This window comes from Lithobates pipiens, unplaced genomic scaffold (assembly GCF_037356315.1).
Source record: "Lithobates pipiens isolate NorthernLeopardFrog02 unplaced genomic scaffold, aLitPip1_a1.2 Scaffold_30, whole genome shotgun sequence".
NCBI classification, from domain to species: Eukaryota; Metazoa; Chordata; class Amphibia; order Anura; family Ranidae; genus Lithobates; species Lithobates pipiens.
Window position 1 is genome coordinate 153,075,840 of NW_027507791.1, and position 12,866 is coordinate 153,088,705.

The following is a 12,866-nucleotide window of genomic DNA, read 5'->3' on the forward strand; positions in this document are numbered from 1 at the left end:
CCCAAAAGTCCGGCAGACTAAGAAAGTAGTTGTGCACCTAAATCTGTCCGCCGGACTCGCATTTTGGCTCACAATACGGCCGTGTGTGTGCTAGTCAGCTGTACTTTTGAAATGAACAGACTTTTCCCGCCCGGAGAAAAGTCTGCTCATTTTGAGCGCTGCTCCAGGTAGCCGGGACCAGCGAAGGAAGCATTGCTGGCCCCGTCACCTGGTATGGACTTAAAGGGGAAGCCCTACGCTGAAAAAACTGCATGGGGGTCCCCCCAGGTCCATATCAGACCCTTATCCGAGCATGCTACCCGGCCAGTCAGGAAAGGGGGGTGGGGATGAGCGAGCACCCCCCTCCTGAGCAGTACCAGGCCGTGTGCCCTCAACATGGGGGGGTACTTTGGGGAAGGGCGGCGCGTGGCCCCCTGCCCCAAAGCACCTTGTCCCCATGTTAATGAGGACAAGGGCCTCTTCCCGACAACCCTGGCCATTGGTTGTCGGGGTCTGCGGGCGGCTTATCGGAATCCGGGAGCCCCCTTTAATAAGGGGGTCCCTGGATCCCGGCCCCCACCCTATTTGGATGAGTATGGGGTACAATGTACCCCTAGCCATTCACCTGTGAAAAAATGTAAAAAAACACAACACACAAGGGTTAAAATAGTTTATTGCACAGCTCCAGGAGATCTTCTTCCATCTTCGGGGGTCTTCTCGCCGGACTCTTCTGCTAGTTCTTTTACTAGCGGAGGAGCCCGGCTTTCTTCTTCGCTGCCGCCCTCTTCTTCTGACTTCGGGGGTCTTGTCCCCCTTTTTGGTTCTTCTTGCCGGGCCACCGCGCCTTCTAGCTCTTTTACAAGTGGTGGCCCGGTCTTCTGTCGCCGCCTTCTGTTCTTCTCTTCTTCTTGAGCTGTTGCCGTGTCGCTGTCTCAGGCCACAATGACAGGCACGCGGCGTGTGACAACTTATATAGGGACATCGCCGCATGATGTCCCTGCCCATTATGATGTCACAGTCCCAGAGGATGCTGGGACTGTGACATCATAATGGGCGGGGACATCATCCGGCGATGTCCCTATATAAGTCGCCGCACGCCACGTGCCTGTCGTTGTGGCCAGAGACAGCGACACGGCAACAGCTCAAGAAGAACAGAAGAACAGAACAGAAGGCGGCGACAGAAGACCGGGCCACCACTTGTAAAAGAGCTAGAAGAAGGCGCGGTGGCCCAGCAAGAAGAACCGAAGAGGGGGACAAGACCCCTGAAGAGGGGGACAAGATCCCCGAAGTCGGAAGAAGAGGGCGGCGGCGAAGAAGAAAGCCGGGCTAGTAAAAGAGCTAGCAGAAGATAGCAGAGGAGTCCGGCGAGAAGACCTCCGAAGACGAAAGACCCCCAGAGCTGTGCAATAAACAATTTTAACCCTTGTGTGTTGTGTTTTATTTTTTTTTACTTTTTTTCACAGGTGAATGGGTAGGGGTACATTGTACACCATACTCATTCACATAGGGTGGCGGGCCCCCTTATTAAAGGGGGCTCCCGGATCCGATAAGCCCCCCGCCCGCAGACCCCGACAACCAACGGCCAGGGTTGTCGGGAAGAGGCCCTTGTCCTCATCAACATAGGGGGGTGCTTTGGGGTGGGGGGGCCGCGCGCCCCCCCTTCCCCAAAGCACCCCCCCATGTTGAGGGCATGCGGCCTGGTACGGCTCAGGAGGGGGACGCTCGCTCGTCCCCACCCCCTTTCCTGACCGGCTGGGTAGCGTGCTTGGATAAGGGTCTGATATGGACCTGGGGGGCCCCCACACCGTTTTTCCAGCGTAGGGCTTCCCCTTTAAGTCCATACCAGGTGACGGGGCCAGCGACGCTTCCTTCGATAGTCCCGGCTACCTGGAGCCACGCTCAAAATGAACGGTCTTTCCTCCGTGTGTGTGGGCAAGTCCGTTAATTTTAAAAGTACGGCAGATAGTCCACCGCAAAAGTACCGTGTTTGGGCAGGTCCGCTCGTTTGGAAAGTCCGGTGGACTTTACAGCGGTTTGTCCACCAGACTAAGTCTGCCGGATAGTCTGATCATGTGTACGCGGCATAAGTTTGTGTGAACACGTGTATTATGGGGAAGATGAGTGTGCTTCTCACCTGCGTTTCCCTTGAGGATGGCATGCAGAGAAGCCCTATATAGTCTTTGCCATGTAAAATTAAGTTGCAGGGGGATTTTTCAAGGTCAAGTTGGCAGGCCAATGTTTGTAGCCAAAGTACCCTCCAATGTGCCACAGCTACCAAGCTGATCCAAAATACCACATGTATTGTTTCTAGGGGTGGATCTCAGATAGATTTGAAAGAATTGATCCAATTGTATACCATTCTAGTTGAGGGTCTCATCATAGACTCCACTGTAAAATCTCTGGGTGCTGATCTCACTAGTTGCACCACAACAAATCTGTCACAAAAGGAAATTAATCACTTCACTCTGGACTGTAGAAAATGTTCTTATCTAAGCAGCTTTTGAATGACAGAGATCACTGACACTTTTTAGAGGGGGATAAAGTTGGGTCCTCCTGGTGCCATCTGCTTTAAAAATTCATAAAAATCAGACTGGAGAGAAAGTTATGTAGTGTCTAGGGAGGCCAAAATTCTGTCAAGCCATTTCCACTGTGCTAAAAATAGTCATCACATCACCAAACATCAGGGGCAAGTTTTGACATAAGAAAGTAAAGTCCTGCCTCTACTAAGATGACTGCCACCAAACAGAAACATGATCACCACGGGGAGTAGCGCTAACTAGTCCTTTGCCTTTGATTTTTTCTGAGGCCACACCTCCAACATATTGCCCATCAAGAATGAATACCTTTTAGGAAAGCACTTCAATATACTTGTGTACACCACACTTAAGTAATGCATTGCACCACTAGCTTTTTAAATGTAGTGTTTATACAGTAATGTAAAACTAACCGCCCCATTTTGTAATTGGAGATAGTCTCCTCTTTTGGAAATTTGTAAATGATGGATTTCTTCAGGATTACTTGTTTGACTATTTAACTATTATTGGTAAGTAAATACAGATTTTTTTGACAAAATGCCCTAAAACTTTTCAACATATGGATACCAGTCTCACATAGTTGCTTTATTCCCTTCCACTCTTAATTTTTAGTCTGTAATTGGAAATCCTTTACAAAACTTTGTGGCCATAGCTCCAAGTCCAACATTTGTCAGTTAATGCTTCCTCCCTCTCTCATCATTGCCACAATTTCTTTGGGTTCCTAAGAATTCTCCAGTGGGTATTAATTTAAAAAAAAGTTTTGCATGATGTTGGCTTTTTTTAATGTACAATTTATTTCCTGATGTGTAATTCCAAAGTGTTGTGGTACTCAGTTTCATCCATTCCTTCCTAAAATGTACCCGTATGTCTGGGAAAAGAATATTTATTATCTGCAATACGTGCACATTTCCCTATGTTTTATCCCTTTATTGTGCAAATACAACAAAAAGTAGACTGCCCTTGAATATTATTATATCCTTTTTTTTAAGCCCTTTGCAATTTCTTATTAAGGACTCCCACAACTTAAGGAAACCATAATATACCAAAATAACAGGCCTCTTTAGCAAGCTGACAGTAGGATTTAAATATACATCTTATTCATCTACACAACATTAATCTCACAAATCTGGTTAAAAAACAATTGTCGATACTTGTTAGTCATGGACTATTATTGTACATTAAACATACTGGTACTATAAAATATTTATTAATGTGTGTTTTTGGCAAGTCAACATTAGACTTTGGTTTTTGTAGTGTGATATATTTTGCATTTTTTTTGTATTTATATTTCTGTTTATAAAGAAATAAATGCCCTCTCTTCCCCCTTGAATGGAATCCCTAGCTAGATTTTATCGGTAGCACCATTTGGGTTTTAAAGATGTATATTATTCACTTGCTTTTGAAGGTATCAAACCAAACAAATATTTTTGAGAGACACGTAGCCCCCCGGCTCTGAGTTTTATCAATATTTACAAATGCAACATTTTCTTTCTTTCTTTGTTGCAGTGGACTCCTACTCTCCTTGTCCTAAGAGCTTTCAAGAGGAAATGCCATCTTATTCCTCAAACTCCAGGACCTATTTCCTTAATTTCTATTTGACCCTCCAAATCTTTTTGCAAAACACGTTATATGCTCTGATGGGAGGAGGTACTTCCTAAATTTCTATCAGCAGAGAATTGGTTGGCAGTATGGATTTCTATGGCCAAAAGTTAATTTAACATCTTGGCCTTGGGGAACTTGTATAAAGTATTTTTCTCCTGATGGCTTATACCTTCCAGAATTGCTTAATCCATACCCCAATACTCACCATTATGTTTCTGTACCTGAGGACAGCAAGGCACATTGCTACATATCTGTTGGACATGCCCCAAGGCTCGCAGGTTATGAGTTTTTGTCTTTACCTCAATATATACTGTTCTGGACTGTAACCTAAACAAGGATCCAGTTAAAGCCTTACTGAACATGCCCCTTCCAGACACTTCACATTCAGCAGCAAAAAAACAATAGCCCATTTTTGGAATTCCCCAATATAAACTTCTCTGAGGTTACAGTATTTCTCCACTGAATGTGATTGTGATTAAAGAAAATCTCAGCTGTTTTCTTCAATACCCATGAGAAATTCCTCAAGATATGGTCATCTTGGGCTATGTGGATACTCACGGGGCCCAAAGGAGAAGAGAATTCACCCCCCTATTATCCTCCTTTCCTTTTTGTTAAATTATTTCTCTCTTCCTCTTTCTCCTTTTCAGGCAGATGCCTTACTAATGTACATTAGATAAAAAGACCATCAAGGAAAATGAATCCAAAAAAATTAACAACTACAATAATTTCATTTTCGATAAATATTGTCTGTGCTGTTTGTTAAATAAGACTGTTTTATACCTCAAGGGCCCGTTCATACCATGCATAGGGAGTTCCTGTATGATTCACACCACATTTAAAATCCATGCAAATCAGATCACATTTTAGAATGCACTGATTTAAAAAATTCCCGAACAAACTTTCTTAACTGATTTATTTGTGGACTTCAAAATAAGAGATTGTACATTTTAGGTAGTCTAAAAGATAGCACAATGCAACTGCATTGATATGCGAAAACAAGCCTCACTCTAAGTCTTATGTCCTGTACACACAGTCGGACATCCCGACCACAAAATCAGTCAGATTTTTTCAGATGGATATTGGCTGAAACTTGTGTTGCAGACACACAGTCGGACAAAGTTGTCGGGAAATCCAATCGGAACATCCGATAGGAAGAAGGTGACGTCCGTTGCGTACGACGGGACTATGTAGAGGCCTAGTAGCCAATAGCTTTGGTCTCGTAATTTAATCTGAGCACGCGTGGCACTTTGTCCGTCGGAATTCTCTAGAAACGATCGGAAACGATCGGATTTGGTTGTCCGAAAATTTTATATGCAGATCTCAAACTTTTTCCATCGTAATTTCCAACGGAAAAAGTCCAACAGAGCCCACGCACGATCAGATTTTACGACAACATAATCCGATCGGACCTTTTCCGTCTGAATTTCCGACCGTGTGTACAGGGCATAATACTTGTGTGTACTTTCACCGTGTTGCCTGTTTAGTGCTGCACAACCTGTTCTTTAAAATTTTTGCTATCTATTCAAGCTCTTTCAACACTTATACTCTTCATTCTCCATTAATTCCTTTGCAGAGTTCATACTACGTTGGGACATCAATTGGATGTGGAAGCAGCCACACCCAACAGTGAAGCATTTGAAGAAGAGATAGTGCAGCACTGAGCAGCCTAATCATTCAAGATATCAATGGAGCAGGGAGAGATAGGTGTTATTACAAGAAGTTATTAAGCCAGTGTTGTATAGTGAGGGTGGATTTATCTTGTCACTAGTAAATTGTAACTAAATCAATTAGTACATCAGTGTTTTTCTGTCTTGATTTCAGTTAAAGCTGAACTCCAGGCAAATTACTAAATACACAATTGGAAAAGTAGCTGTTTTACCTGCTAAAGAATTTATATTTCTGTTAAGCCAATCCTATGATTTACATGTTTTGCCAAACTGCTCAGCCAGGTTGGTGGTTAAACTTTCTCTGCTACAGTTGAGCGGTAATTCTAAGTTATATACCTACCCCTACACTGTGGTTAGACTAATGCCGCGTACACACGAGCGGACTTTTCAACATCCAAAGTCCGAAGGACTGAGTCCGTCAGACTATCCAATCGTGTGTGGGCTGCAACGGACTTTTGACTCGCCAAAGTCTGAAGGACTTTAGAATATGGAACATGCTTCAAATTTTCCCGAAGGAACTCCGCCGGACCCGGTCCCCTTCGAAAACTCCGCTCGTGTGTATGCTACTCCGACGGACTAAAACCGACGCTAGGGCAGCTATTGGCTACTGGCTATGAACTTCCTTATTCGAGTCGGGTCGTACGTCATCACGTTCGAATCCGTCGGAGTTTAGTGTGATTGTGTGTGGCCAAGTCCGTTCGGCCGAAAAGTCTGTCAGAACTCCGTCGGAATTCCAGCAGAACTCCGACGGAACTCCTTTGGAAGTCTGTCGGACATAAGTCCGCTCGTGTGTACGGGGCTAAAGAAGGCGCTTCAGCAGTTCACTCTCTGTTCACACTGTTATCTTCTGTTTTGAGTATGTTCATTGTCAATGTGTGTACATGTAAAACGCTTGATTGGCTCCTTGTGCAGCCCCTCCTCCTCACAATCTGTGCTGATATATAGTGGATAACAAAAGGCTTGTATCAAGTCAAATACAGCTACTTACACTAGATTTATTGAAAAATATGATTTATTATTTTTAATACATATACATATCTGCATTCACTTGTTTTTTTTTTTTTATATCTATGGAGATCACTTTCCAAAGTGTATGTGAAGTCAGAAGTTTTTGTTTTCGTTTTAGGTTAAAACCCATTTCAGGTGTCTTTTTTGATGCCTGTGACTTACTCGGGAGATTTCCCCTCACTTCCTGTCTTGAAGTTGCCACAGTAAATGAGGGTTAATCCCTTCAAAGTGTATATAATTCACATCTGAACACCCATCAGGTGTCCCAATTGGATGATTTTCTCTCCATAAATGTATTTTTTTCTTATCACTTTGTGTCGGTCTTACAATGATCACAAGACAAATAGTAGTGAGCCTCCCCAGCACGGGCACACACATTAATAAAAACCTGACAGGTCTTGGACCCATCCCTATTTTGTTTAAAAAAAAAAAAAGTTTGCTTTACATACACTTTAATAGTGCTAGGATTACTGTCATAAATCTAAACAACTGCAACTCTGTAAAGCATGGTTTGTGCTATCAGATTGGATTAATATTGAAAATTGGAAGTATAGAAGTCTTAGCCATTTTGAAGTTTTTTTTATATTCGTTAGACAATGTAGATAAGCTATTACAAAATTTGTCTTAACCTGTCAGATTAGTATTGAGTGTAGAGATGTCTTTGTTCTGTGAATTTTACAGGGAGCATTTAGATGGCCATTGTAAAATACAGGAAGAGAGAATTGACCACTCTAACTTGGAACGATAATTTATGCAACCTCTTACCAAGGCAGATTGCATGCCGTTGAATTCTAGTTAGCATTTTACATGCCTGGTAGGTGTGTGAATGTCCCTTCTCTTAATCAGAAAAAAATATATAATTTGTTTTGTGTTAAAGTATTGCAGGCATTGTATTTAGGAACGTGTTAGTGTGGAATTAATATGACTGCTATTAGAGTTATATTTAATTGCCTATTAAAGATGTTGCCAAGAATTTAAAAGGATGGGTAAAATAGAAAAAACAGCAAAAAGTTTGTTTCTCTTGATGAAAAATATTTTGGCTACCTTTGGTTTTATGCTATACTCTTTTATTTTATTTATTTATTTATTTTATTTGACACATTGAGACTGATTCACTAACAGAGTTGAGAATATTCATACAATAAATTATCCAGTCATGTAAATCGTAAACATGTTTGCTTATTTGATCTGCACGTGACTGGATAATTTATGTGAATATTTACAGAATTTATTTTAAGATGATGTCTCGGCGTCAGCCACACTCAGTAAATCAGGCGTCAGTAAATCAGCCACAGCCCCACTATGTTCACTTCACAGTATACTTGAACATTGACCTTGTTATTGTTTTTTTTAATTCATACTCACAATTTAAATTTTTTTTGTGCTTTGTATTACTTTCTTCTTTTTTTTTTTTTTTTCATAGACTAGGATGCTAATTTTTAATGTTAGATATACCAACCATTTTACTGCATATATTCCTCATAAGATTATTCAAAAGCTCCACAATCAATATTTAATTAACTAGAGGTCATTGACTACATTTATGATTTCTAGAGCCAATAATCATAACCACCCTTCAGTTGTAACATGTTGCATTTCAAGTTTTTAGGAACTTTTTTTGTGTTTTGATATACATATTTTAAACACAATTTATCATTTTTTTCAGATATGTTTTTACACATTTCACAAGTAAGCTTATTTTAGTGAAGAAGTTGGCAATTGCTGTTAAAAAGATGCATATTGTTAGTAATGTTTTATAGTTTTTGTATAGCAGTTTTTGTGCCCCCCGTGCATGCTACATATTTGGTAAAATATAAACTTATATATTTAGTTGTTTTCTAAATGGTGGCAGGAACTGTTTTTATTTGAAACAAAAGTTTTTACTCATTCTTTTTTTTAAGAAACAGGATGCTTTTTCAATTGATTTTCTGATGTCCACATATAGCTTCACCGCAAACTGGAGAATCTCAGAGATCACCTTCAAGGCAATGACAAAGGATACTCGCTCCGAGTAAATGTACGATTTACCTCAGCGATTTTTTTTTTCATGCATCTATATATTTTGTTTAATGTCTGATGGCCAGTAGAACCAGAATTCAAACATATCACCACCCTTATTTAGACATTCCTGTTCCTCCATTCAAGTTTTACATGTGCATATTTGCATCTAGCAGGGGTTTCATTTGAATTTGCAGAGACCTTATAAGTAAATTTTCTAGTGCATTTCCATTTGTAAGGAAACAGCACATTTGTAAATTTATTTTTGGATATATTCCCCCATTCCTCTAATCTGAGAAAAAAATTATTAAAATATTTATATATTGTTGACAATATATTTCTCTCATCCCATGAATGAGACAAATAATGATTTTTTTTTATGTGCCTAGGCTCCAATATATGATTTTTTAAATTTAAAATTTTAAAGTTACATTGGTGCCTATGAATCAAATTACCTAACTACAGTAACCAATATATTCTATAAGTGTTTACAAAAATATTTTTTTAGCTAAAGCAAAATGTTCAAGCAGTATATTGTGTGGAAGTTATATGTTATTGGAAATGTCTTTTTGTTTTTGTACCTCCATTTATGTCTATGGGATGTTAGTGAATGCCCAGTACAAGCTAGAAGATGTGTTAGTAGTGGGGGGGGATTTTTAAAATTTGTGAGCTTCTACTTTAATACTGGATTCACAGTTGCCTATTATGGGAATATGTGCATTGTGGTGCCATCTTTTTTGAATGATACCCCAATGCACAAAGCAAGCAAAAATCCACTTGCATCATAATGCACCAAAGATTTGAATACTCTGTATTGTAGAGTGCTGCATTGCCAAAAATAGTGCAGCTGTGTTTTGTTTTTTTTGGTGCAGTGACAGCCTTCAAAACAAAAGGGCAGTGCTTATGTCGGTGACTATGCAATGGCTGCTTATGGGTAAGAGTAGAGATGGACCGAAATTTCAGCAGCCAAAACATATTGGCTGAAAATTTTGTTTTTGGCATTTTGCCAATAAAGAAAAAGGTGCAGATAATGTGCCAAAAAATGATTTTGCAGCAATTTTGCCATGGTTTTACTGTACTTGGTGTGTTTTTCATAGGTCGTATGACTCAAAAACCACATCATAGCTAAGATTACAATATTTAGAAAAATGCACTTACCGTATATACTCGAGTATAGGCCGACCCGAATATAAGCCGAGGTCCCCAATTTACCCCCAAAAAACTGGAAAAAATTATTGACTCGTGTATAAGCCGAGGGTGAGACATGCCTGTCCATCCCTGTGTGTCGTCCATCCCTGTGTGTGTCCATGCATCCGTGTGTGTGTGTGTCCATGCATCCGTGTGTGTGTGTGTGTGTCCATGCATCCGTGTGTGTGTGTGTGTGTCCATGCATCCGTGTGTGTGTGTGTCCATCCATCCCTGTGTGTGTGCATGCATCCGTGTGTGTGTGTGTGTGTGTGTGTGTCCATGCATCCGTGTGTGTCCATCCATCCCTGTGTGTGCATGCATCCGTGTGTGTGTGTGTGTGTGTGTGTGTGTGTGTGTGTGTGTGTGTCCGTGCAGCCTACCTGTGTCCAGCCTGCCTGTGTCCGTCCAGCCTGTGTCCGTCCCGGCCTGCGTCCCGTCCCGGCCTGCGTCCCGTCCCGGCCTGCGTCCCGTCCCGGCCTGCGTCCCGTCCCGGCCTGCGTCCCGGCCCGTCCCGCAGCTCTTCGTCGGTGGCCATTCTAGGATTCAAAAGCCGCGCCTCCGTCGGTGATAGGCGGAACACTCAATTTCCCACTGACTGCTGGGAAATTGAGTGTTCCGCCTATCGGATGTCCGTGATAGGCGGAACACTCAATTTCCCAGCAGTCAGTGGTCCGCCTATCATGGACGTCCGCTCATCCTCATACTACGGACGAGGATGAGAGGACGTCCGTGATAGGCGGAACACAGACTGCTGGGAAATTCAGTGTTCCGCCTATCACAGGCGAAGGCGGAGACGGAGGCGCGGCCTTTGAATCCTAGAATGGCCGCTGTCTGTCTGCTCGACACGCTGATCGGGCAGACAGACAGCGATGACTCGAGTATAAGCCGAGGGGGGCACTTTCAGCCTCAAAAAAGAGGCTGAAAATCTCGGCTTATACTCGAGTATATACGGTATGCAACACAATTCTATTTGTAAGCAAAATGTATGATTTATTGAGGTTTGAGACTAGATATCTTTTGTAAATCTATTTACACCAATTTAAAATGGCCATGGATGGAGGAATTATTTGAAATCGATCTGAAAAATATAGAATAAAACAATGTTGGAATTAGAAGACTATAGTTCTGAAATACACATCTATTAAGACATGTTGTATGAGGAAGTGCTTGATGTGTATTGGGCAAAAAACATAAATTATAAAAAAATCTCTAGCAAAAACCCTATAATATGGTGAAGTCGATAAAACAAACGGTGACTTGCTGACTAATACTTTAAGTAAAACTTTAATGGCAATTTTTGGAAATCCTTTTGTTATTAAATTATGTAAATCTCTGAAAAAAAAAATTCTTGATGTGTTTTCAAGATGTTTACAAGGAAAAAGTTAAACATCCTCTAAGCTATGAGATCTTCTCCATAATTTTGCTTTCTGTGGCAGATTGGATGGCAGTTCAGTCGATGCTACTTACAGATATCTGTTTAGCACTATAATATTTGTGACAGTGCATTGCATAATACCCAGCATATTTGTGTGGTTGATTTCCATAGATGGGCTCATACTTTGAACTGTACTTAGCCCTCACCATTGAAGTTAATCGACTAATAGCTATAGATGACAAATTAATACCCCCATTCACTGGGAACAGTTATTGTTTCCTGTAGCACTTCTTTATAGGGAGGGAGGGGATTCTGAAATTTTGTACTTACTATATACTATATTTTATAAAATGGCTTCTTGTTCATTACTTCATAAACATATTATTGTGATGTATGTATTTTCATCTTTTATTAGCAATAAATGTTTGAAGATTCTTGGATATAATTAGTACATTCTGTATTTTTAGCAAATACAATTGAGCCTTATCTTCTGTTATAAATTCTGTACTTTTATTTTTATTTTTATTTTATTTTTTCATGTCAAGTCAAGACAAAGCTGCCAACATTTTATGAGTAGAGGTTTTGAGCAGTTAGAAATTATATAGTTACAGTTTTTGAGTTGAGGACTTCATAAACAATTTTGTTTCCATAAGAAGCAAATATAGGTTACTAAATTTGTGCTTTTCTTGTTTGTACTGATATGCTCAAATAACTACGCTATGCTGGGCATTTTATAACTTATACAACTATAAAAATCTGATTTTTTTTTTTTTATCTGGTAGTACAAGTCAATTTACTTTTCTCCATATTCGTGTGTTTATTTTCATAAATGTTCCTAGTGTGTCAGTTGGCTTGTTGTATGGAAATTGTTTATTGGATGGTTTTGAAATAGTGATAACATTGAAAAAATATTTCTGTAGCTCTGGTTTGTGTCTTTGTACTAATGCATGAAAAATAAATCAAATAGGTGGGTAGTTTCTAACCTTTATTGCATTTGACCAAATAAGTAATGACTATTATTGGTCTCTTCAATTGAACTACCCAATGATTTTTAAATTTTACAGTGGTACATTTAAATCTCAAATGTGTCACTTATTCATGTTTTTTTCCTGTGAATAACCTGCCTGTATTGCAACAATAATGCATGCATATGTGAAACATCATTTTTGATTGTTCCCTTATGTTATATGTAGTCCTGTATGGCAAACAAGAACCTTTTGAAATTCCATATTACGCTCTGAAAACATATATGATCTTGGAAAAAAAGTTCTGATTCTAAATGAACCCCCTGCTATTGTTTTAGTTCTGAAACCATATTTACAGATTTACTTCTGAAACTTTTCTGTTAACACCATTCCTTATTTAACCGTGTTTTCTTTTCCCTCACTGCACAACCAGGCTCGGCTTCCTTCCTGCTCATCCACCTATAGTGTTTCGGAGGTATACTTGCACGTGACTTTTTTTTTTTTCTTCTATTTCTTTTCCCTTTCACATAGTTCACATCCTCACCCTCAC

General features: G+C 40.3%; 1 protein-coding gene across 26 annotated transcripts in view; it reads left to right on the top strand.

The window, feature by feature from the left end:
- GPHN (gephyrin) overlaps positions 1–12,866 on the top strand; it is a 935,903-nt gene that overhangs the window by 718,829 nt on the left and 204,208 nt on the right. For 11 of the 26 annotated variants that reach the window (XM_077464979.1, XM_077464987.1, XM_077464985.1 and 8 more), the window contains 2 exons: positions 8,736–8,807; positions 12,750–12,791. The exons of 5 other annotated variants lie outside the window; for them this stretch is intronic. In XM_077464979.1, the coding sequence (XP_077321105.1) occupies positions 8,736–8,807; positions 12,750–12,791 (114 nt within the window). The remainder of the gene's footprint in view (positions 1–8,735; positions 8,808–12,749; positions 12,792–12,866) is intronic. 10 more of the 26 variants (XM_077464983.1, XM_077464988.1, XM_077464990.1 and 7 more) reach the window with 1 other exon arrangement.